A 26,614-nucleotide genomic window follows, 5' to 3' on the forward strand; every position below is an offset into this window, starting at 1 on the left:
AGAACACTTGTTTGATGGGTAATGAAAACCATCCTCCAAATTGACAACAAGAATAGTTCCTAGGGACCATTTTAAGGAATCCATGTTCCTTGGACTTTAACTAGAAAATATATTAAAGACTGTACGAGTTTTTTTCCCCAATTATAGCCCTAGGATTCATTGGGAAGCACCACAGATCAGTTCTGACCTGGGTCACACATGTTTAATGTTCTCTTCAGTTGTAAAGTTTGGGTTGAAGAGAATCAGGATCGACTCGTGATGACTTCATGGCTGCGTTTGCACACTTTTCTTGGCAACAGTTCGAAAGTGGCTTGGTCTTGCTTTCTTCTAGATTTTTGTTTTATCTTCCTGGCCTATCCTACAGATCTGATATCCCCCTTGTAGTCTCACATCTGCAAAGATGATTAGGGGACTGGAGGTTAAAAAATATGAAGAAGGGTTGCAGGAATCGGCTATGTCTAGTTTAATGAAAACAAGGACTAGGGGTGACATGATAGTAATTTTTCAATATCTCAGGGGATGTCACAAAGAAGAGGGAGTCAAGCTATTTTCCAAAGCACCTGAAGGCAGGACCAGAAGCAACGTATGGAAACTGACCAAAGAGAGAAGCAACCTAGAACTAAGGAGAAACTTCCTGACAGTGAGAACAATTAACCAGTGGAACAACCTGCCTCCAGAAGTGGTGAATGCTCCAACACTGGAAGTTTTTAAGAAGAGACTGGACAGCCGTCTGTCTGAAATGGTATAGGGCAGTGGTGGTGAACCTATGGCACGGGTGCCAGAGGCGGCACTCAGAACCGTCTCTGTGGGCACGCGCACCGTCGTCCCAGTCCTAGGCCTTCAACTGGGTTTTATAAAACCTTTTCGCTTTAGGCCTCCGCCGCCGTGTGCAAAAAAAAAAAAAAGATTCAATCAGTCAATTTCAACTTCTCGCGGAAAAAAAAAAGATCTTGCAAAGTTGGAATTGATTGAACTTTTTAGTCTCACCCAGTCTGCCGTTACCACTGCAGCCACGCCCACCCGGCACTCGACGATGCATAAGTGGGTTTTGGGTTGCTGTTTGGGCACTCAGTCTCTAAAAGGTTTGCCATCACTGGTATAGGGTTTCCTGCCTGAGCAGGGGGTTGGACTAGAAGACCCCAAGGTCTCTTCCAACTCTGTTATTCTGCATACTCAACAGGCCCAATCTTGCTTAACTTCTGAACTGCCAAAGCAACATTGCCTGTTCTTCTGAGCAACCAGTATGAAATGTTGAATAACCTAAAAGTCAGGATTCATATTAGCTTGCTCCATCTTCTTTGCAGAATTATCCAGCGGGGCGTTTCATAACTACAGAAGTAACCCAATATTCCTGTAGCAGTCATAGTATCATGCAACGCTTTATAATTGTTTTCCCCTCCTTTGGGTAAGGAACAAGTACAACAAGAAACTTCCTATTTTTAAAAACATGTATTTTTTTTTATTTCATACTTGCTCATATTTAAATTCGAATCATTTTTGTCCCTCCAGAAAACAAACATTCCCCCTCCGGTGGCCAAACAGAAATACATTATGTTAAAATACGCTTGGAAGAGCCCAAATCCAAGAATCCCTGCCAGGGAAGCCCTGTGTCCCTTCTCCACATTTTAGAAGTTTACTACTTCAAAGCTTTGGCAACCAGCTCATAAGCTAATTCAATTTCTTCGTCGTCAGGGCAGGTGCTGGCAAACTCCTCACGATCGTAGGCATTCTTGAGATAGCGATGGATGCCGCAGAATTCCTCAGGAATGGTAAAGTTGCGGTATTTCTTGCAAACCACCTGTTGGGAAGGTGTACAGCCACAAATTATTTGCAGTTTCAACCCACTGATCAATTGGTACATTCTGCAAGGAAGGAGCCCTGGTGGCTCAGTGGTTGGAAGGCTGTGTTGCAGGCAAATTTTGCCCACAGCCTGGAGTTCGATCCTGACAGGGCTCAAGGTTGGCTCAGCCTTCCCTCTTTCTGAGGTCAGTAAAATGAGGACCCGGATTGTTGGGGGCAATGTGCTGACTCTGCAAACCATCCAGAGAGTGCTGTAAAGCACTATGGGGCAGTATATAAGTCTAAGACAGGGGTCTTCAAACTTGGCCATTTTATGACTTGTGGACTTCAACTCCCAGAATTCCTCAGCCAGGAATGAGGAATTCTAAGAGCTAGAGCTATTGCTATTTGGCAAGATGGGCAGCAAACAAATCTAATTAATAAATAAAGCTGGCAACTGCATAGCATTAGGCCTTAAGAGTCTTAGCTTTTTATGACGAATGGTTTGTAGCCCACTACTGTAATATGCTGATAGGTGTAGTCCTCGACTTATGACCACAATTGAGCCTCAAATTTCTGTTGCTAAGCAGGACACTTGTAAAATTTTGCCTGATTTTATGGCTTTTCTGGCTATAGTTGTAAAGTGAATCACTGCAGTTGTTAATTTAGTAATATGGTTGTGATGTGAATCTGGCTCCCCTATTATCTTTGCTTGTCGGAAGGTCGCAAAAGGTAATCACATGACCCCTGGGGACACTGCAACCGTCATAAATATGAGCCCGTTGCCAACCGTCTCAATTTTAATCAATGTGACTATGGGGATTCTGCAACAGTCATAAATGTGAAAAATGGCTATAACTCACTTTTTTCAATGCCATTGGAACTTTTAATGGTCACTAAATGAATGGTTGTAAGTTGAGGACTATCTGTAATGAAATCTCAGGTAGTCCTCAACTTTCAACTGTTCATTGAGTGACCCTCGAAGTTACAACAGCACTGAAAAAAATGACTTATGACCATTTTTCGCACTTATGACCATTGCATCCCCATGGACATGTGATTTACATTTGGATGCTTGACAACTGATTCATATTTATGATGGTTGCAGTGTCCCAGAGTCATGTGATCCCCTTTTGCGACTTTCTGACAAGCAAAGTCAATGGGGAAACCAGATTCACTTAACAACCAGGTTACTAATTTAAGAACTGCAGTGATTAACAACTTTACCAGAAAAGTCGTAAAATGGGGCAAAACTCACTTAACAAATTTTTCATTCAGCAACATAAATTTTGGGGCTCAATTATGGTTGTAAGTTTGAGGACTACCTGTAGTATGCTATGGATCTGAATCAGATCTTAGGTAAGCAAGAGTGCTTTGAATCTGATGTGGTAACCCTGTCTCTGTCAACTGTTTCTCAATTTTTCCTGGCCTCACACAGATGCTGCATGAGCTCAGGAAAAAATGTGTTGGAGTTAAGGAGACAGCAACATGTTGTTCCCTTCTGTTGTTGCCTCCTCAACTCAATTGTGCATATTTCCCTGACCTCACACAAGCCCAGGAAAAGGCAGAGCTTGAAGTAACAGCTGACAGATGAAGAAAGGAGGAACACACCAAATACGAAGTGCCCTCAGCATTTCAGATCTGAATATGGCACTCCTAAGATGGGCGTCAAACGCTCTGGTGGAGGCCTTTGTGCCTTCCTGTATAAAACCAGGAGTTATGAAAATAAGACCAAAAATGTCATTCTTCCTGCATTTTTTCCTCAACTGGGAGGCTTACAAATAGGATGTGAAGGAAACCACCCTCTTAGCTCCCGTTCCCCATAATAATTTAGAGGCAACCCTGTCTCTGAAGAGTTTTTCACCTTGACAATATGGAGCTTGGGCAGCAGATTGCAGTCTGCCAACGTAAGTTCATTTCCGTCAAGAAATTTGCGGTTGGACTGGCCTTCGTCTTCTGCACTGTTCTCATCCACCTCTTCAGGTAGCGGTGTCATCAAATAAACGTCCAGCACTTTCAGCGCTTTCAGCAAACCTTTCTCAAGATCTAGGAAATAATAATAATAATAATAATAATAATAATAATAATAATAATAATAATAATAATAATAATAATAATAATAATAATAATAATAATAATAATAATAATAATAAAGTTGGAAGAGACCTTGGAGGTCATCTAGTCCAACCCCCTGCTCAGGCAGGAAACCCTATACAATTTCAGACAAATGGCTGTCCAGTTTCTTCTTAAAAACCTCCAGTGTTGGAGCATTCACCGCTTCTGGAGGCAGGTTGTTCCACTGGTTAATTGTTCTAACTGTCAGGAAGTTTCTCCTTAGTTCTAGGTTGCTTCTCTCCTTGCTTAGTTTCCACCCGTTGCTTCTTGTCCTGCCTTCAGGCGCCTTGGAGAATAGCTTGACTCCCTCTTCTTTGTGGCAACCCCTGAGATATTGGAACACTGCTATCATGTCCCCCCTCGTCCTTCTGTTCGTTAATCTAGACATACCCAATTCCAGCAACCGTTCCTTATATGTTTTAGCCTCCAGTCCCCTAATCATCTTTGTTGCTCTTCTCTGTACTCTTTCTAGAGTCTCAGCATCTTTTTTACATCGTGGTGACCAAAACTGGATGCAGGATTCCAAGTGTGGCCTTACTAAGGCATTGTAAAGTGGTATTAACACTTCACATGATCTTGGTTCTATCCCTCTGTTAATTGAATTGAATTGAAGAGTGGGGTAGGCAGGAAAAGAGATAAGAGGTACCCATGAAAAATCTAAAGGAGAAGTCAACACAGCTGGAAGGATTCAGTTGGTCACTGAATTGGGAAAAAGCTTGGGAGGTTTAGAACAAGAGGAACAAGGTAGAAAGGAAGCCAATAGTAACTGTAATGGAATGATCTTGGGAGATATAGGAGGTAGAGCCGCAGCCTAGATAATAGCCTGACAAACAAAATTTGCATTCAGAGGAGGAGGGGTGTCAAAAGGCAACTCAGAAGGGACCCTCCCTAGTTTTGGGGAAAATAAGTGAGGGAAGAAAGTGAGCTGCATAGTGGCCTAGTGGTGAAGACACTCGCCTCTGACTTGGAAGGTTGAGAGTTCAACCCTAGGTAGTGGCAGATGTTTCTCTCTCAGGGCACAGAGAAAAAAATACCTGCTGTGAACACCTCGTAGGCATCAGGAAGGGCATTCGGCCAGTAAATGCTCAGCTCCATCTAGTCGCCCCGACTCTACCCCAAATTAAGGGACTACAGGGTTGTGAAAAAAGGGAGGGAGGGAGGGGAGGGGTACTTCCAGATTCTGTTAATGTAACCTTACAATAAAGATGGAACTAGTAATCCGGGATCTACTTCTGGTCTGGATTACTTTGCAAGCTTGACAGTATCCAAGAAGAAAGCAAATGGGGCCAGTGAGATTCAAGATATGGAACTAGAAAAGAAGAAGAACATTAGTAAGACGACAGAAACAGAATCGATTCTGTCTCTAGGATTTTGGGGGTAAACTCAAAAAGAGGCATAGCAGCTGGTGGGAAATGAGGGACAACAACTAAATGGTAGGCAACAATGATTCTGTTTCATTTTTAAAATTGTTCTTATTGTTTTTAATGGAAGCTGCCCAGTTAGCCTCTGAACTGTATACAAGTAAAAAATAATAATAATAATGTCAAAGAAAAAGATTTAGCTAGGAAAGATTAATTGACAGGCAATTTCACAGTGAAAGCAAGCAGGAAGAACGTTACATTACAGACCAATGAGAATGGAGTGGCAAGTTAGAAATGTTGAGAGTACATTGGGGTTGGGTGGCTTATAAATTCATATAAATAAAAATAAATAAACACTGAGTGAGAAGCTCCACTTGGAAGCTATTTACTTGGAAGCTTCACTTGGAAGCTATTGCAGAAATGAGTGCTGTTTTCTTAGGATTCTGCTGGCCAGCCATGCCCATTTTCAAGACGGTCTATTCCAGTGGTGGCGAACCTTTTAGAGACTGAGTGCCCAAACTGCAACCCAAAACCCACTTATGCATCGCCGGGTGCCGGGTGGGCATGGCCACCGAGTGGGCATGGCCACCGAGCTGTCAGCTTGTGCTCGCTCGCTCGTTGTCCGCTCCGACATGCTCGCTATCTGCAGCAAATGCTGTTTCCGCAGAAAGTTGCTCCTTTTATAGCCTCTCACCTATTCCCGGACTGCGCATGTGCAGAGAGGAGGAGGGAGCAGCTCGGCCCAGCAATGGCTCACGTGCCACCAGAGATGGCTCCGCGTGCCGCCTGTGGCACATGTGCCATAGGTTCGCCACCACGGGTCTATTCCGTTTTGCTCTTTGTTCCCTCCTTTTCCCCTCCCCTTTTTTAATAGGCATTTCCTTATTGGCTCCTGAGACTTTCCCTCCCCCAATGAGAGTGTTTCTTTAACCTTATACAGCCACACAGACCCTTTTGCAAATGTTAGGTTTCCCACAAACATACTTACTTTCTCCTGTTGGTTATCCATATATTGTACAAGTGACACTTTGTGGGAAATGAGCCGAAGAATTTTGGATTGGAGAAGAGAAGCCAAAAGAGAAAGAAGAAAGTGAAAAGGCAAGGTTGAGGAACACAACCCAACCAAGAAGCAAGGAAAAGGAAATGAATTCCCAAAAGTTATTAAGCAATCACACAGGAACAGCAATCAGGACTTTTGGTCCAAGATACTCACTGGCATTGAGACATGGGTTTGAGTTCTTGATATAGGCAGAGAATTTGGCAAAGACATCAAGGCCAGCTGTGTTAGATTCAGGGTTATTAGCAGCCAGCTTTGGATACCTAAGAAAGAAGCAAAACAAAACAAAAAAATCCATAGAGTTTGATACTATCATATGAAATTCTTTCTATATCCCAAAATCCACTTTGCCAATCAGCTCTATGGCTTTGTTTAGTCCGTACTTAGGAGGGCACAGAACCTCTTCCAGGAATTCTTCAATCTTGTTAGTGTCCGTATGGACCTCGGTCCCGTACATCAGGAATGGGAGCTGGCCTCCGGGGCAGAGCTTCTGCACGGCTTCGGTTCTCCTACGAAAAAGAGGGAAATGGTAAGTAAGAAATGAAAAATGGCTAATATACACGGATAAACCCACCCAAGTGGCCTCAAAGGCTCTCAGAGAGAGGACTAACGACCAGAGGACTGCAAAGAAAGACAATCCTTCCATCTCCACCCCTCCATCCTATCCGAACCTATCCTTCCATCCCCCCCCGCCATCAGAACTGATGAAGCTTCTTGGATGAGCAGCGAAACATCTTCTTCCTCAAGGAAAAAAAACACAGTCCAGTTGCCTTTTTGAAAAAGCACCTTTGAGGCAGCTAATTTACAGATAGTCCTCAACTTACAACTACAATTGAGCCCAAAATTTCCATTGCTAAGCAAGGCAGCAGTTAAGTGAGGTTTTTCTCCATTTTATGATCTTTTTTTGCCAAGTTGTTAAGCGAATCACTGCAGTCGTTAAGTGAATCACGAAGTCATTAAGTCAATATGGCTTTCCCCATTGACTTTGCATGTCGGAAGCCATCTGGAAAGGTTACAATTGGTGATCATCAGGAACAGGGCAATCGTTATAGATACATGCCAGTATCACGTGACCATGGGGTTGGACTCGATGATCTCCAAGATCCCTTCCAACATCATCATCATCATCATCATCATCATCATCATCATCATCATCATCATCATCATCATCATCATTATTATTATTATTATTATTGAGATGCTGGAATGGTTGTAAGTGTCAATACTGATCATAAGTCACCTTTTTTTGGTAACTTCGAATAGTCACTAAACGAATGGTTGCAAGTTGAGGACCACCTGTAACATAAATTGGATATGGTCATGAGTTTGACCCCCATCCAACTTCTTTCCATGTGTTTGGGATTTAGCTGGGAATGTTTGAGAGCTGAGGTCCAAAGTGGAATGGAGAAGGAGGCTGACCACTAGTGTCAGGGGAATAAGACAGGATTACCTTTTGGTGTCCACTGTGGTGACATTGAAGGTCACTCCCTTGAGCCAGAGAACCATAAAGAGTCGTTGGGAGAAGGGGCAATTCCCAATTTTGGCTCCATCACTGCCAGCCTGCAAAAAAAAACCAAAAAAAAACAATCCAAACAGCGAGGCTTAGATACAAGCATTAAACCGCAACTCACAGTTCAGCAGAAATCATTCTGGTCTATAGCTCACATTGGCCTGGAATTGGTAGCAAGAGGAATAACAAAGAGTTTCGTTTCTCTGGGTACAAGAATGGCAGTCCCTCAGTTCCTCTCCAATGTTTCTCAACCTTGGCAACTTTACGATGTGTGGACTTCAACTCCCAGAATTCTCCAGCTAGCAACGCTAGCTGGAGAATTTTGGGAGTTGAAGTCCACACATCGTAAAGTTGCCAAGGTTGAGAAACATTGCGCGGCAGGATGGCGGGGGGGGGGGGGGGGGGGNTCAAGAAACTTTTTCAGTTCTGAAATGAAGAAGTTTCTTGGATGAGAAGCAAAACGTCTTCAAAGAAAAACCAAGTCCAGTTGCCTTTTGAAAAAGCACCTTTGGGACAACCATGGCCTGGTTGATTCAGAATCTCCATAGACTATTTTGCATTATTGCCATTTATCCCCACATACCATTTTGGTCCCCACATACCAATTTGAACCATAAGCAAGACTGAGCGCAAAAGAATTGAGGCCTTTGAACTATGGGGCTGGAGAAGACTCCTGCGAGTCCCCTGGACTGCAAGGCGATCAAACCGGTCAGTCCTAGAGGAGATCGACCCTGATTGCTCTTTAGAAGGCCAGATCCTGAAGTTGAAACTCAAGTACTGTGGTCACCTAATGAGAAGGAAGGACTCACTGGAGAAGGGCCTAATGCTGGGAAAGATTGAGGGCAATAGAAGAAGGGGACGACAGAGAATGAGGTGGCTGGATGGAGTCACTGAAGCAGTAGGCGTGAGCTTAAATGGACTCCAGAAGATGGTAGAGGACAGGAAGGCCTGGAGGAATGTTGTCCATGGGGTCGCGATAGGTTGGACACGGCTTCACAACTAACAACACCAACAACAACCATTTTAATGCATCCTCCATCCATACATCTTCCAGCCATTTTAAAATCCTGCCTCAAACCCACCTATTTTGTGAAGTTTTTCTGAACACCTTTGATCAACTGGAAATCAAATTGGGGCTGGAACTGGAGAGACAGTAGGGGGTCTGTGAGTTCTAGTCCTGCCTTAGTCATGAAAGCCATCTGGGTGAGTCTCTCTTCGTCCAACTCACCTCACAGGGCTTCTGTTTGTGGAAAACATAGAAGGAGGAAAGTGTGTTGCTCTTAGCAACTGTTGAAAGTTAGAGGAGACAACTCCCCCCCCCCAAAAAAGCTACTTATGACCTGATTTTTAAAATAAAATGGAGAGAGAGAGAGAGAGAGTGAGTGAGTTAGATGATTGGATTTTGGACACTTGGCAACCAGTGCATCTTTACGACCACAATCACAACTAGCTCATCTTTAGCATCCCATAGTCATGTGCCCACAATTTTCAATATTTGTTGCCAGTTTCTGTCACCGGTTTCTGTTAAAAAAAATACCCATTGAGTAAAATGGATTCATTTAACAACCTCCATATTCACTTAACAATTGCTGCAAAAAATTCCCAAACATCAGGTCCAGTCAAGTGAGTTGCTTAATGATTGCAATGACTTGTGACTGTAATGCCAGACTCCATTACGGTCACAAGTCAAGGAGTGCCTGTATTAAGGTGGTTGTTCAACTTAAGAGAGCAAAAAAGGATGCCTTAAAACTAAACCAAAGCATAATGCAATTTGTATGTGCAATTCTATTCTTTGATCATACAGGAGACGGAGAACTATAGCCCCAGGCAATGTACAGTACCACAAACATGTCACAGACAAGAACAGGTTCTAACCACACTTCTCCAGGAGGGCCAACACCAGGTCAACAGAGAGAGAAGGATGCTCATATTTAGGAAAGGAAAACAGGTACAGCAAGGGGAGCAGAAGACTAAATGTACCAGTTTCTTCTCATCCGTGAATTATCCTTTTAAAAGTGTAGACTCCAAAAGCCTTTTTAGAGCCTAAAATATTCTAGCAGGTTTGAGATGCAGCTACTTTGTGTATCAGCCAACCCTCAAGATGCAAGGGGAAACTAAGATAATTCCTCCTGTAAGTTATAGAAGGTGGTATTTTCCATGAGTCTCAATTACTGGCAATTTTTAACAATGCTACTCAGCCTTTTTAAAAAAAACCTGTACCAAACAATAGTTTCCGCTACAACTATTGCAGTTCCTGTTAAAGGAATGACTGGGATTTTTTTTTTCCCGGTGACCGTGAAAAATTGCGTCTCTGCAGTCACAAAGGTTACAAACACCACCCCATAAAAATGCTGAGCTCTCCTTATAATAATGCAACTTCAGCATTAATCATCAGGTGATATGCTTTTCACGGTAGCATAGTCCCTTCCAGTAAAACTCAGTGTAACCAACACTAAAGTTTCACTTTTCTGACAAGATAGCCTTATGAACACCAAGCCTGCTGGCAGAAACTTTAACTACAGATCTGCAAGTGTTTTAGTTTCTTTTACTAGGAGCTTACAATTTTTTTTTCTAACCACAGCATTTGGAAAGCCAGGGGTTTTATTTTGAAAGCCCAGAGGGACCAGAACAAAAACTTATTATTGTTGTTCATTGTACAGTCAAGCCAGCTGTTCAGACTGGATTTGACTTTTTTATCCACCTATCGAGTTCCTCTTAAGGACCGGGGATAGGCAGATGTTGATGTTTGATGGTGTTAGAGGTATCATCACAGGATGTAAGCTGTTCCTAGCAAAGCTGCCTTTTGCAATTGACTGATGGTGAATTTGTCAATGCCGATGGTGTTTAAGTGGTGCTCCGGTTGTTTTGGGATTGCACCCAAGGCGCCTATGACTATTGGTATTATCTTTTGTTTCTTTTGCCGCAGTCATTCTATTTCTATTTGCAGGTTTTGTATTTTGTTATCTTCTCCAGTTGTTTCTCTTCTATTCTGTAGTCTCCGGGTACTGCCAGATTCACTATCCAGACTTTTGTTATCTTTCTAACCGACAATTGTTAAGTCCGGCATGTTATGTGGCAGGTGCCTGTCTGTTTGAATTCTAAAGTGCCAGAGCACTTTGCATTCTTCATTTTCTATGATAGTTCTGATTGGAGTCAGTATTTTTGATGATCAAATCTAGGCTAACTAAATAATATATGCACTGTTCCAAATACTGCAGCTTTTTGTAATTGACAAATTGAGATTCCTTCCACTCTGACTGTATCCAAGAGCTTTTCCAAATCTTTGGCACAGCACCAAATGCAGCAGTTCTTATTGATTCCACCACTATTTGCTTTTTCCACATTTGCTCAGTTTCTACTTGATGATATTAATGAATTATTTGAAATTTTATTTTTTTAATGTGACAATCAAAAGAAGTGTGCATGTAAGAGAGGCAGGGGTTTGTGGACCCCACTGAAGGCCATTTTATGATTCCCCTGCTGTTGTGTGTTTTTATTTATTGTACAGGTAGACCTCAACTTATGACCACAACTGAGCCTAAAATTTAGGTTGCTAAATAAGAAATTTGTTAAGTGAGTTTTGCCCCATTTTATGATTTTTCTTGCCACATTTGTTAAGGGAATCACTGCAGTTGTTAAATTAGTAACATGGTTGTTAAATGATTCTGGTTTCTTCCTTGACTTTGCTTATCAGAAGGTTACAAAAGGTGATCACATGATTTTGGAACACTTCAACCGTCTGTCATAAATATGAGTCAGTTGTCAAGCATCCGAATGTAAATCACGTGACCACGGGGATGCTGCAAAGGTCGTAAGTGTGAAAAATGGTCATAAGTCACTTATTTCCATGCTGTTGTAACTTCAAATGGCTACTAGGCGAAGTGCTGTAAGTCGAGGACTACCTGTATATGTTTTGCGATCGTTGAACAATGATAAATATTTTCACTTATTTTAAAGTTGTGCACTGCCCAAAGTCACGCGTGTGAGATGGGTATAAATTGAATCAATCGATATAAATTGAATCAATAAAACAATTGATATTTAACTCACATTATAAATGACAATTTGGGAATTACTTTTGAGGGGATTCAGGGAGAAGAGAGGGGGTCAGGGAAAAGAACCCAATTTTTTTTAGGCACTTGCAGTCTGTCTCTTTCTGCTGCTCTGTGTTGAGTAGAATAAATAAATCCTTCTAGGATTCAGTTGGGCACTTTATGCTAATGTGCATCGAATGTGCTACTTAAGCCTTGATTTATAGCCAGGCTGGCAACGACTGATAACTCAGACCAACAACAGAAGCAAATAAGAAGGCGTTTCTTCCAGATCCTCCTGACTGCTTGATCCACAAGACAGCCCTCATGGGAACAGTCGGAGGATGCCAGACCATTGGGAACTCTCTTAGCAACAGTTGCCATGGTCTGGAGGCACTCGGCCGGCAATCGCAGAGATAGGCAAATGACACTCCCAAAGGTCTACAGCCATCAGCCTGCTGCTATGGGAACAGCCTGGTTCCTCTCAAATCCACTGGCTAATCTGGAGCCCACAGAGAACATTTGCACCCAGACAGCATTTGCATCTGGAGAGCATTTCATCCGCAGGCTTGCAGGGTTGCCAAGACGACACCCAAACAGAACGAAACAAGGAGCAAATCGGGAGGCAAAATGGCCGCCTTACAGCTGCCACCCATGCAATTTGGATGAATGGGCCATCCAGCCTGTGCAAAGAATAGGGAGTTGGCCTTTTTTTTGTTAACAAATGGCAGAATGATGGTGGAGGAAGAGGGCTCCTGGAAGCGTGCCAAAAGAGATGGAGGAGTCATGGTTATTTTAGTCCTTCCCATGCTGAAATTGTGGGGAGGAAGAAAGTAAATGCAAACATGAACATCTCTTGAGATGCTACTGGCTGGATTAAGATGCTGCAGGAACAGATGGCTTATTTGTAACTTTAAGCAGCTGTCCGTTCCTAGCATCTGCAGCTCAGCAGTTCAAATGAACCTGGGAAATTAAAACACTCAGAATGCCCCTTCCAAAATATGGAAGAATGGCTCCAGGGAGGATGGGTGTTAAGGGATGAAGCACATATCTTTAACACCTTGAAGCCCATTTCACTCCTTAAAGGCCCCACCCTCTCCAAAATGGAAAAAAAGGCCCACAATCAAAATTTCAGGTCCTGCCCACTTTAAGGGGTTTGGGGAACTATAAAGAGACCCAGTCTGGTCTAGTGGTTAAGGCAGCAGGTGACTGAGTTCTAGTCCTGCCTAAGGCATGAAAGCCAGCTAGATGATCTTGGGCCATTCCCTCTCTCTCTCTCTGCCCAACCCACTTCACAGGGTTGTTGTTGTGGGGAAAATAGGAGGAATGAGTATTATATATGTTCACTGCCTTGAGTTTTTTCTAAAGTAATACATGTGGCATAAATTGAATAAATTTATAAAAGGAAGGAAGGAAGGAAGGAAGGAAGGAAGGAAGGAAGGAAGGAAGGAAGGAAGGAAGAAAGAAAGAAAGAAAGAAAGAAAGAAAGAAAGAAAGAAAGAAAGAAAGAAAGAAAGAAAGAAAGAAAGAAAGAAAGAAAGAAAGAAAGAAAGAAGCGGACTGCTTACAGAATGCCCCTCCCTGAAGGATTATGTGTCAGAATGACTGGTCACAGTTCAGGATGATTATTTTTTAAATTGGGATTTCTTAGAAGAAGGAATTTACCAGTAGAGGGGGGAAAACCTCCCCCAGATCCCTCCTCTACAACCTTTTCTGCCAAAAACCACTGCAAGTAGCTTTAAATGGACATTCTTCCCCCTTACGGTTCACCAATTATAATTCGTCATCTGTCATTGTCAGGGACTACTAGTTTTTAATTTAAAACTGATTCTTCCAGTGGCCCAGGAAGAGGGGGGGGGAACCCAACCCCAAACTGCAAATCTTTACATGGAGAAAATATTCTTTTCCTGGAACTTGATCAAGCGTGAATGAGCCATAAAAATAAGATTTCAATCAACTCCTGGGGTAAAAGGCTGCATGAATATTTCAAGAAAGGCAGGGGAGATGTTCGAACTAAAACTGAATTACTGTATTCATGCCTGTCTCGTCTCGTCAGGAGGAAGACCGGGGCGTCCCTGGCTGATCTCATCCTGAGACTTGAGAAGGATTGCCAAAAAGGAAAAATTTTATTCAGCAGTAGACAGGAAATTCCACTTTAAGCCGTCAGAAGCTCCTTATGTGCTTATCTTTATTCAATTCATTGCACTCCATTTCCAGAAGCAACATAACTCCATCAGCCTGCAGCCATTCCACTGACCAGGCTGAATCAGGGGTGCAAATTAGCCCCCCCCCAAATGACAAATCATGGGCTACAAATAAGCAGCCCCTGGAGCGGAAAATGGACAGAGACAAGACAAAAAAATGTTGTAATTTAATACAAGTAACAGTATTACTCCCCATTGTATTTAACAACTTCCTCATTCTATGATATTTATTTGATTAGCGTATGTGAACGTCCATCTCACTTGCATGTGACTCTGTTATACCAACAATCAAAACCTTCCACTCTTTAAACCAGTTAAAAACAGTTAAAAGGCTCAATCCTGCCCTCTAATTTATCAGGTTCCTCCCAACTTCACCCAAAACTCCTAGCCTTTAATTCAGCTTATCATCAAAACACATTCCCTGACCAGCCTTTTGTTTTGCTAAAGAAAGGATGGAAGATAATAATAATAATAATGATAAAGTTGGAAGGGATCTTGGAGGTCATCTAGTCCAACCCCCTGCTCAGGCAGGAAACCCTATACCATTCCGGACAAATGGCTGTCCAGTCTTTTCTTAAAAACTTCCAGTGTTGGAGCATTCACCGCTTCTGGAGGCAGGTTGTTCCACTGGTTAATTGTTCTAACTGTCAGGAAGTTTCTCCTTAGTTCTAGGTTGCTTCTCTCCTTGATCAGTTTCCACCCATTGCTTCTCGTCCTGCCTTCAGGCGCTTTGGAGAATAGCTTGACTCCCTCTTCTTTGTGGCAGCCCCTGAGATACTGGAACACTGCTATCATGTCCCCCCTCGTCCTTCTCTTTGTTAAACTAGACATACCCAATTCCAGCAACCGTTCCTTATATGTTTTAACCTCCAGTCCCCTAATCATCTTTGTTGCTCTTCTCTGTACTCTTTCTAGAGTCTCAACATCTTTTTTACATTGTGAAGGATACCATCCAAATTGGTGTACCAGAATTATCTAACACTCCGCAGGTAATCTTTTACTTAACAACGGTTCATTTAGCAACCCTTCAAAGTTACAACAGCATTGAAAAAAGTAACTTACAAGCAATCCTCGAACTTGCAACTGCTTCAGCATCCCCACAGTCATGTGGTCAAAATACAGGCGCTTGGCAACTAGCATGTATTTACAATAGCTGCAGCATCCTGGGGCCATGGTGGTTACCGTTTCCTAACTGGCTTCCGACAAGCTTAACAACCCTGTGATCACTTAACCCTGTGATCACTTAACAACCCTGTGATCACTTAACCACTGCAGGCATTCATTTAACAATGATTTAAAAAAGGTCATAAAGTTGGATGAGACTCACTGTTCAACCCCTTTACTTAACAATGGAAATCCTGGTCCCATTTGTGGATTGTAAGTTGGGGACTACCTGTCCATTTGTGTTTTTCAAACCTGGTTACTTTAAAACGTCTGGATTTCAACTCCCAAAGCTGGAGAATTTGGGGAGTTGAAATCCATAAATTTTAAAGTTGCCATCTTTGAAAAAAACAGTGCTCTACCTACGGACTTCAATAGTACTCCACAGACTAAAAAGCGAAGTCCAGTCAGATGTTGAAACTCTTAGACGTCCAAGTTCTTTCTGGAACCTGGCAGACATTTTCTTTATCTCAACCCCTCTGCCTTACACCGGAGAGGAACAACATTTATTTTTTCACTATGTCTAGTCTAGTTTAATGAAAAGAAGGACTAGGAGTGACATGATAGCAGTGTTCAAATATCTAAAGGGCTGCCACAAAGAAGGTGGGGGGTGTCAAGCTGTTCTCCAAAGCACCTGAAGGGCAGGAGAAGAAGCAATGGATGGAAACTGAACAAAAAAGAGAAGCAGCCTAGAATTAAGGGGGAATTTCCTGACAGTTAGAACAATTAATTAGTGAAACGCCTTGCCTCTGGAAGTTGGGTGCTCCAACACTGTAGGTTTTGAAGTAGAGATTGGACAACCATTTGTCTGAAATGGTATAGGATTTCCTGCTTGAGAAGGGGGTTGGATTAGAAGACCTCCAAAGTCTCTTCCAACTGTGTTATTCTGAGGTTAGATGGTATGGTACTAAAGGTTGAAGCAAGGATTGGGTGGAAACAAGCTCAAATCAATTATCTTTGATACCTTTTTTCTTCTCTTTGTAGCACCCAGTTCTTTTCTCTCATCCCATTTCTCCCAAACAGCACCCACCCTGGATACCTTTTGAACTCAACATTCGGTTAGGACTTTAGAAATCATGCCACATTTGGCCAGGCTATGCAATTCTACACTTCCAGGTTACTTCTGTTTGCCTTATATCCTTTTGCGGATTCCTTCTAAACTTTGAACTTCTTAATCCTGCTTCTCTCCCACAAGGGAATCTCAGTCAATCAGACTGTCAAACATCATGCTTAAGTGGGTGGAGAAGGTCCATCACTGAAAATGGCAGAAAACTTCAGCAGGATTCCTGCTTGCTCAGGAGAAGCTGCAGGCAGAGCTAATCTGCATTTGGCAACCAAGAGAGCCTCACCTGGCAGGATTTGTACACAAATACTTGGACTGCAGCCCTACTAGGTTTAACCTGTGTTTAAAAGAAGGAACCTGTTCCAAGAATGTGGCATGACAAAACCCTCGAAGACAAAGCCAGCTCTGGAGGTGTGTCACTTCAAATTTGCTAACTATAACATAGACAAACAAGGAACCAGGAGCCCCAGTTTTCAATTCTCTGCACGTGCATGTATGTGTGCGTGCATTTGCATCTGTGCAAGGTGAGAAGAAAAATGTATGGAGGCTTTATTCTCAGCCTCTACCCCTTGCACTAGCCTCACTCTTTTTTTCAAGCTAAGGGCATTGGCCCATTGCTTGTCTCTAGTCCAGTGGTTCTCAACCTTTTTAATGCGACCCCAACCGGTCGTAAGTCGAGGACTAAACCGGTTGTAAGTCGAGGACTAAACCGGTCGTAAGTCGAGGACTAAACCGGTCATAAGTCAAGGACTACCCAACCAGTCGTAAGTCAAGGACTTTCCCTGCCCGGGAGCGCCGCACATGCGTGGTTCCGCCCCCTGCGCCGGCCGAGGCATAGCTGGCAAGCGGCAGAGACGGAGCAGGCCAGCCCAAGGCAGGTAAGGCACCCGCCGGAAAAGGGAAAAAAATGTCGGACAAAAAAAAATGGCGGACAAAAAAATGGCGGACAGCTTTGCTTGGCGACCCCCATGAAATGGTCGATCGACCCCAAATGGGGTCCCGACCCACAGGTTGAGAACCACTGCTCTAGTCTAATATTTATGCATTTATGTGTTTACATTTCAAACTAGGATAAAATCTTGGAAGAGCAGAACCTGCGGTCTATATGTAAATCCAATTAGCCTGTTCTCACACTCTGCTTGCCTTTAGTTTTGTACCCCTTATCCTGACTGCAATACCCACCCACGAGGCAGATGCCCCAAATGGGAGGGAGAAGTCAGTGGGAGCTCTTGTTGTCTGGATTCAGTGAGTGAAACTTACCACTGCAACTTCCTATTAAGTATGAACCAACCCCTACAGCTTATTCTTCAACCACACCCCAAAGAATGTGCACTGTCTGCACGGTATCTGGCTGCAATCAAATTCCTCTTAATCTATAATTATTCTATTATCATTCATCTCTACCATGAAGCTAAACTGCTACTACCTTCAGGTACTTGTAAAAAAGTTTCTAACATTTCCAAGCTGCAAAAAAAACTGTACCGTGACCTCTAGGTGGCAGCAAAGAAAAACAGGAGAAGCTGATTCTCTCCTGCCACCTAGTAGCTATCTGGAGCAGTGGTTCTCAACCTATGGGTCGGGACCCCATTTGGGGTCGATCGACCATTTCACGGGGGTCGCCAAGCAAGGCTGTCCGCCATTTTTTTGTCCGCCATTATTTTGTCCGCCATTTTTTCCCCTTTTCCGGCGGGTGCCTTACCTCCCTTGGGCTGGGCCAGCTGGTGGTCGGCCTGCTCCGTCTCTGCCGCTTGCCAGCTACGCCTCGGCCGGCGCAGGGGGCGGAACCACGCATGCGCGGCGCTCCCGGGCAGGGAAAGTCCTCGACTTACGACCGGCTGGGTAGTCCTCGACTTACGACCGGTTTAGTCCTCAACTTATGACCTGTTTAGTCCTCGACTTACGACCGGTTTAGTCCTCGACTTACGACCGGTTGGGGTCGCGGCATTAAAAAGGTTGAGAACCACTGATCTGGAGTTTTGCATCAGAAGGACTTTTGTCCTTCCTTAAACTAACCCACCTCAGAGGATTGTCCGAAGGAAAAGAGTGAGGCAGGACACCATCCTTGAGGAGGTCAAGGGTAAAAAATGTGGGCAGGGGAGGGGAGAAGAGCAAGTGAAACTGTGCTGGGTGTAACAGCTGCAATGAAAAGGGTGTGCCAGACATCAAACATTAAGTCTTCCTGGGCTTCATGTGCTGGTGAGATCCTCAATCAATTCCTTTGTCTGGCCTTGAACTAAGCTTAGCAGCCGGATATGATTTCAATTTCCTGCAGTCCTCCCAGGCAATATGGAAATGGGCACTCCCAGATTAGTGTAACTAGAGAAATGATTATATAGGAACAGGAACACGGAAGGGAAGGTTGCCAAAATGTAGAACTGTTCTTAGATGAGTTTTAATAGGATCCGAGGTCAGATTCAGGAAGTCTGACATACAAGCTCAGCAATTTAATTCTATCCTATTAAGCGTCTGTTGACTCTGTATTTTGGTACTTCCGAAGTTAATCGCGTCTTAACAAATATGAGACCTTTTGTTTTTCTTTCATTATGTGCTCCTTTTATTTGTCGCCAGTAGATGTTCCACCCTTGGCAGCATACAGTACAAAAAAAAATAGAAAGAATTCAAAATCAGGACATGGAACAAGTAACTATTTATTTATTTGCACAAATACAAACAGTGAGTCATTCTATCTGGATCGGTTTTCCTCCAATGGTTTTAAATGCATCCCGCAACTGATCTTGCGCTGAGATTAGTATTATGCCTCAATAATTCCTCTTACACTCTGACTTAAGAATTAGCAACTTAATATGGTTGAAAATAGCACCAGATGAAGAACAAGTATAAAAAACAAAGATAATCCTTAGTCGAATACTGTTTCATTCACATGCAGGCTACTTTTTTTTCCAGTATGTTAACCAAGTAATTTCTACTAGATTAGCTCAAATGTCTTCTTTATATAGAACCAGTGAATACTTTGTATTTCATAAAATATAGAATCACAGGGTGGAAGGGACCTCGGAGGTCTTCTAGTCCAATCTCCTGCTCAAGGCAAGAGACCTTATACCAGTGTTCCTCAACCTTGACAATTTTAAGGCATGTGGACTTCAACTTCCAGAATTCCACAGCCAGCATTGCTGGCTGTGGAATTCTGGGAGTTGAAGTCCACATGCCTTAAAATTGTCAAGGTTGAGAAACACTGCCTTATACCATCCCGGTTGTCTGGTCTATTTTTGAAAACTTCCAGTGATGGAGCACCCACAACTCCCGGAGGCAAGCTCCTGTATTATTAATTATTCTCACTGTCAAGACAATTTCTTCTTACAGTAGGTTGGGTCTCTCTTTAACAAGCTTCCACCCATTGCTTCTTGTCCTGCCCTCTGGTACTTTGGAGAAAAAGAATAATTTCTTTTAAACTTATATCTGCAAGATGCCTATCCCCAACCAATGTACCGTTAGTCTACTCTAAACCCTTGCTTTTGAGTAAATTCTGCTTCACCACAATATCTTGGCTAATTGGGTTATCATTGTTTCATAGTTGGTATTGTAGCTGTATCTCTGGTAAATAGAAACGAGAATTGACTGGCTGACTACACCCTACGTAAATTCTAGCCTTTAGCATGTTCTATGAAAGCCCCAGTTTCATACCACTTGTTCCTCGTTCAGGGCCACACCTACACAATCAGGGCTTGGATCAAACATGCCTGGGACATTTAACAAGGAAAGTGAAACAAAAAAAGAAGTCATCTGTAATTTATGGGATCCAGCTATAGGTGTGAGAATGATTCTAATAAGCAAGGTTGAACCGTAGGAGAAAAAAAAGAGATAAAGTTGTTTTATAGCATGCAATAAATGCACAAAATCAACAAAACCCAACTTCTGTAAGACAGGTAGCCCTGCACTTATGACCACTTGTTTTAAAAATAGCCTGGAATTGTCACTTTGGAGTTACAATGGCTTTGAAAAAAGTGACCTACAACCTATCCTGGAAGATAGAACCGTGGTGGCACAGTGGTTAGAATGCAGTACTGCAGGCTATTTCCGCTGACTGCCGGCTGTCAGCAATTCGGCAGTTCAATCCTCACCGGCTCAAGGTTGACTTGGCCTTCCATCCTTCCGAGGTTGGTAAAATGAGGACCCAGACTGTTGAGGGCAACATGCTGACTCTATAAACCTCGTAGAGAGGGTGTCAAAGTTGAATTGCTAAGATGCTTGCTAACCTCTGTCGCTACACAACTTGCCATAGAAACAGGGGGGAGGGAGACCCTGGGAAAGAAATGGGAGTTTCAAGAAGCCATCCATGGACTGTGAGACCCAAGGTCACAAAAGCAGATGCTTGACAGAGAAGTGGATCGTTCCCATAACAAACCGAAGAGATGTGATTGGGCAATGTGAACATTTGGTGGGTGGGGGGTTATGAAAAGCTACTGTTAACCAACCAGATTTTTGTGGGGGAAAACTAGAGTTGATTTTGCTTCTTCAATACCAGATGTGTATTCAATAAAGTTTATCTCTTATGGCACCTCAAGATTGTAGAGTTTCTTCAATACTGAATTTGCTAGCCGGACGGTTGACAGAGGGCTGTAAAGCACCGTGAAGCAGTATATAAGTCTAAGGCCTATTGCTATTGCTATACAGCTGTCACCCCACCCCAATGATCACGTGATTGTGATCTGGATGCATGGCAACTGGTTCATACTTATGACCGGTTGCAGTATCCTGCCATCACATGACTGCAGTTTCAGATATTCCCATCTGGTTTCTGACAATTAAAGTGAACAGAGGAAACTGGATTTGCTTAATGACCACATGGTTCACTTAAATACTGCAAGATTCACTTAACAACCACAGTAAAAATAGTCGTAAAATCAGGTCTGGTCCTCTGATGACTCGCTTAATGGCCGTTTCACTTAGCGATCAAAATTCTTGTCCCAATTGTGGTTGTTGAGGACTATCTGTAAATGTCTGAGAATCATAGATACCATGTGAATTCCTGAAGAAAAGGCCTTGACATACAGCTGGCAGGTCCTCAAAGAACACGGTAAGAGTTGAATTCCCAAGATTTAAAGGTATACCTGCCAGTGTTTTCCTTATTTACTTAATAACATCCTACTGGATGGGCGTGTGCGTGGATGCTGTTGACTTCTCTGCTCCACTGCATCTGAATGTTTCTCCATTCAGCGTGACCATTAAAAATTGGGAGACGGAGAGCTGAAGCAGATGGTTCACAGTGAGCAGTTTTCATTGTTCTTTATAGACAAAGTGGATCAGATTCATTTCGACTTTTACTTAATGTTTGGCAGGTCACCAGGAGGCAATCTGACAACCACTTATTCTGTTCTTATGAATTATTTTTAGCATGAGGAGGAGGAAGAGATTCATTCAGTTAATAATAATAATAGAGTTGGAAGGGACCTTGGAGGTCTTCTAGTCCAACCCCCTGGTCAAGCAGGAAACCCTATACCGTTTCAGACAAATGGCTGTCCAGTGTCTTCTTAAGAGTGTCCTACTCTTGGCAATTCTATAGGCCAGGTCTCTCCACATCTTGCATACTTCTTTGAGGAGTTGTTTTATGATCTGGCTGGTGTCACCTTTGATATGGTGTCCACCCACCGTATTCTTTAGCAATCTAGTTTCCTTTTACTGCTAACTCTTCCAAGCATAGCTGCTTTTTCCAGTGAATTCCCCTGCATGACATGGTCAAAATAAGCGAGATGCCAGCTGGAAATGCTCCTCTAATTGTCACCTGTTTGCAGGCAAAGGTTGTGGAAAGAACAATTGCAGATGTATGACTAGTGTGTCCATTGCAAACCCTTCTGAACAGGTCAAGCTCAGTGACATTTATTGACACCAGCTATATCCCTTCTTGGCTGCTGCAATGTGCTTTAAGCAGGATTACTAAAAGATCTAGACTTGTAACACATCTATACAACAGTTTAAGCTGTTGTGTTGACTTTTAATAACTTAAGTGGCTTAAGGACTGAACATATGCACCTCTCCCACTATGAACCCGCACAGGCATTTCAATGAGCAGGAAAAGCCCTTCTGAAGATGACTCCATTGCCAGAAGCTCAGTTATTTTCAGGGTCTTCTCCAGCTATGGGATGTGCTCTCCTGGGAGATGACTTTGACCTTTACTTTCCCACTATTTAGGAAAGTGAAAGACACCTCTCTTTCACTGAGCTTTTAATTCATTAATAGAATAGAATAGAATAGAATAGAATAGAATAGAATAGAATAGAATAGAATAGAATAGAATAGAGCTGGAAGGGACTTTGGAGGTCTTCTAGTCCAGCTCCCCCCCCCCCCATTTAAGCAGGAGAACCTATACCATCTCAGACTATCCAGTCTCTTCTTAAAAACCTCCAGTGATGGAGCACCCATCATCATCATCATCATCATCTTCATCATCATCATCATCATGATAATAACAACAACAACAACAAAGTTGGAAGGGACCTTGGCGGTCATCTACTCCAACTCCCTGCTCAGGCAGGAAACTCTATACCATTTCAGACAAATGGTTGTCCAGTCTCTTCTTTAAAATTCCAGTGTTGGGACATTCATAGCTTCTGGAGGCAAGTTGTTCCACTGATTAATTGTTCTAACTGTCAGGAAATTTCTGCTTAGTTTTAGGTTGCTTCTCTCCTTGATTAATTTCCATCTGTTGCTTCTTGTCCTGCCTTCAGGTGCCTTGGAGAATAGCTTGACTCCCTCTTCTTTGTGGCAGCCCCTAAGATATTGGAACACTGCTGTCATGTCCCCCCTCGTCCTTCTCTTCAGATTTCTGAAGGTAAGCGGTACCACTGGTTAATTGTCCTCACTGTTAGGAAGTATCTCCTTAACTCCAGAGTTGCTTGACTCTTTGATTAGTTTCCAACCATTGTTTCTTGTCCTGCCCTCTGATGCATTGCAGAATAGTTTGACCCCCTCTTCTTTGTGGCAACCCCTCAAATGATGATGATGGATGATGATGTACTCCATTCAGTCATGTCTGACTCTTGGCGATTCTATGGGCCAGGTCTCTCCACCATCTTCCAATCTTGCACAGCTTCTTTGAGTTTTTCTATGCTCTGGCTGGTGTCAGTTTTGATGGTGTCAGCCACCGTGTTCTTTGTCAGCCTGGTTTCATTTTACCCAAATTCTTCCAAACATAATTGCTTTCTCCAGTGAATTTAAGTTAGTCTTACGCTTAAACTCTATTTTTTTTAATTTTTAAATGCTTTTAGCCACCTTGAGAAGAAAGCCAGGATATAAAGACAGACAGACAGATTGGCAGGAAAGACCTAACTGAGACTCGCTATTCAATCTTTGTAAGGACACGTCTTCGGGCCCCAGGAAGAAATAAACACTGCACCTAATATGGATTGTCAATTTTTCCCCTCTACTTGGGGGACAAACTGAACTTATTTTCCAGATTGCAACCAGCCAACCACAACATCCCCATATGCCAACTTTGATGCAAGAAAAACTGAAATGATGAATTATTCCTGACACACCCATCCGAAACTAGCAGTTTGGTTCTTATTTCAGGAGAATTTTTGAAGTCTGCCTCAATTTAATCAGACAAAAAAAGACGATCATGCAATCACATGAAAGCCAAACAGCCACTCGGAAACTTGGAGATCTGTGTTTTAACTGACACTCAGCATCACAACTCGTTGGCTGTGGGCCAAGTTCTTGATTTGTAAAACTAAAATCTAAACTTCTAAAAAAACCCACAAAGAACATCTACAAACATGTGACAGGACCAATTATACAAAGCAAGACGATCAACAAAGCCCTTCACGGTTAGGAAGAGGCCACATGTATAATCACCTTTTAACTGGAGATACCAAAGTTGCAATTCTTTATGCAAAGCATGTGGTTTGTTACTGAGCTACATTTTTAAAAAGGCAGATCTGAACGTACCAAGAGAGGAAGCTAGGACAGGCAGTCCTTCGACTTACGACCATTCACTCAACAACTTTTTGAAGTTAGGTTGTCAACGAAAAAGTGACTGAGATCGGTCCTCGCACTTGGAACCATAGCAGCATTCCTGCAGTCATGTGATCCAAATTTGGGGGCTTGGTAACTGGGATGTAATTACAATGGTCAGAGCATCCCGAGGTCAAGTGATCGCTATTTGCGACTTTCCCAGCCAGCTTCCAACAAGCAAAGTTAAGGGGACAAGCTGGATTTGCTTGACATAGGGGCCTTCAAACTTGGCCCTTTTATGACTTGTGGGCTTCAACTCCCAGAATTCCTCAGCCAGCGTGCCTGGCTGAGGAATTCTGGGAGTTGAAGCCCACAAGTCATAAAAGGGCCAAGTTTGAAGACCCCTGGCTTAACAATTCCAAGCTCTGCTTAATAATCACAACACGAAAAGTCATAAAATCGGGCATGATTTGGTTAGTGACCATATTGCTTAGCCACGGGAATTCTGATCCCAATTTGTAGACGTAAGTCAAGGACTATCTGCAATCAGAAAGTTCCTGCTTCAAGTCTCATCTCTGCCATCCATCTGAGCTACGGAGAGTTTCCCAAGCTTACAGGAAGTGCAGATGGTCCTCAACTTACAACTTTCGTTTAGTGACTGTTCGAAGTTACAACGGCACTGAAAAAAGCGACTTTATGAGAGTTTTTCACACTTACGACTGCTGCGGCACCCTGGTGGTCACATGATCAAAATTTGGATGTTTGGCAACTGGCACATATTTATCAAGGTTGCAGTGTCCCGGGGTCACGTGATCCCCTTTTGCGACCTTCTGACAAGCAAAGTCAATGGGGACGCCAGATTCACTTAACAACCGGGTTACTAACTTAACAACTGCATTTAACAACTGTGGCAAGAAAGGTCATAAAAATGGAGCAAAACTCCACTTAGCTGTCTTGCTTAGCAACAGAAATTTTGGGTTCTATTTTGGTGGGAAGTCAAGGACTACCTGTAATCTATCTACAATATAGGGCAGAGGTGGGGATACCTTGGCCCTTTTATGACTTGTGGACTTCAACTCCCAGAATTCCTCAGCCAGCCATGCTGAGGGGAAAGGGAGAGGTTTCCAAGCTGAGCCATGGCTGGCTCAGGAATTCTGGGAATTGAAGTCCACAAGTCATAAAAGAGCCAAGGTTGCCTACCCCTGGTATAGGGAGACTAGGGTAAAAGCGAGCAATATGGACATTATAATGATTGCAACAATCCGTTTTTTGTAATGTTATCTAAAGGTCACACACATCACCATCACATACATGATTATTAAAGACCCAGCATCTTGCGTCTCAATTACTACGTGTTTTCTGATTCTCAGATGTTAACAAGTAAGGCCAAATGCATCAAACCGGGATTCCTTTCTGCAGGATGGTATACCCCACAAAAACATACAGCGTTTAGCCTGACTGACATGTGATCAAGCATATTATTTTGCTGCCTTTTTTCTTCTTTTCTGGTTTCCCCATCCAGCCCTTCCCCCTTGAATCCTATAATGGGAAGAGCAGCTGAGACAACAGCCTGTATTGTGGCGTCTCACAGAGATAACAGACAAACAGCAGATGCTCTGTAGCAAGAGAAATCCAAGACGACAAGCAATGCACAGTAAAAAAAAATAATTAAAAAATCCATGTTCGCCAACCTATCTTCCCATTTATTAAACATATGCTAATTGCTTCCCTGTTTAAAAACATATTCAAGAGGATACACAGGGCAGTAAAATAACATCAAGAGTCAACAGAAAGCAGCAAAAATAAATAATAAATAAAATAAAATAAAATATAAAATATAAAATTAAAATAAAATAAAATAAAATAAAATAAAATAAAATAAAATAAAATAAAATAAATAAAATAAAATAATAAAATAAAATAAAATAATAAAATAAAATAAATAAAATAATAAAATAAAATAAAATAAAATAAAATAAAATAATAAAAATAAAAATAAAATAAAATAAAATAAAATAAATAAAAATAAAATATATATATAGCATGACTACATCACAAAATACAAAATACTTTACGAGGGTTTTTTTCCCCTCAGCCTAACATAATTTGGAACGTAAATCTTCTGTTTTGACTTTGTGTGCTAGATTATTTCCTGGTTACAGAGGTTCAGACAAACCACAAAAGGAAAGTTTTATTCAGTGGCATTTATGTTACAGAAAAGGAGACTGGAAAGAGATTTTGAGCTACAAATACCGTAAGGAAAAGTCTGCATGTAACAAGAGCACAGGCAGTCTTCCATTTATGACTATGATTGAACCCAAAATTGTTAAGCAAGGCGGTTGTTAAATGAGTTGTGCCCCATTTTATGACATTTTTGTCCATGGGATGTTAAGGAAATCCACTGCAGTTAATTAAATCATGC

The 26,614-nt window shown here is 42.4% G+C and overlaps 1 protein-coding gene across 1 annotated transcript in view; it reads right to left on the minus strand.

The window, feature by feature from the left end:
• Positions 1-1,470: 1,470 nt before the first annotated feature.
• The window catches only part of CLIC1 (chloride intracellular channel 1), a 49,560-nt gene continuing 24,416 nt past the window's right edge, over positions 1,471-26,614 (minus strand). The window contains exons 2-6 of the mRNA XM_015823252.1: positions 7,763-7,872; positions 6,696-6,821; positions 6,469-6,575; positions 3,644-3,825; positions 1,471-1,798 (exon numbers count right to left, since the gene is read on the minus strand). Of these exons, the coding sequence (XP_015678738.1) occupies positions 1,637-1,798; positions 3,644-3,825; positions 6,469-6,575; positions 6,696-6,821; positions 7,763-7,872 (687 nt within the window). The 3' untranslated portion in view covers positions 1,471-1,636. The remainder of the gene's footprint in view (positions 1,799-3,643; positions 3,826-6,468; positions 6,576-6,695; positions 6,822-7,762; positions 7,873-26,614) is intronic.

This window comes from Protobothrops mucrosquamatus, unplaced genomic scaffold (genome assembly GCF_001527695.2).
Source record: "Protobothrops mucrosquamatus isolate PMUCROS unplaced genomic scaffold, P.Mucros_1.0 scaffold1812, whole genome shotgun sequence".
Taxonomy (NCBI): Eukaryota; Metazoa; Chordata; class Lepidosauria; order Squamata; family Viperidae; genus Protobothrops; species Protobothrops mucrosquamatus.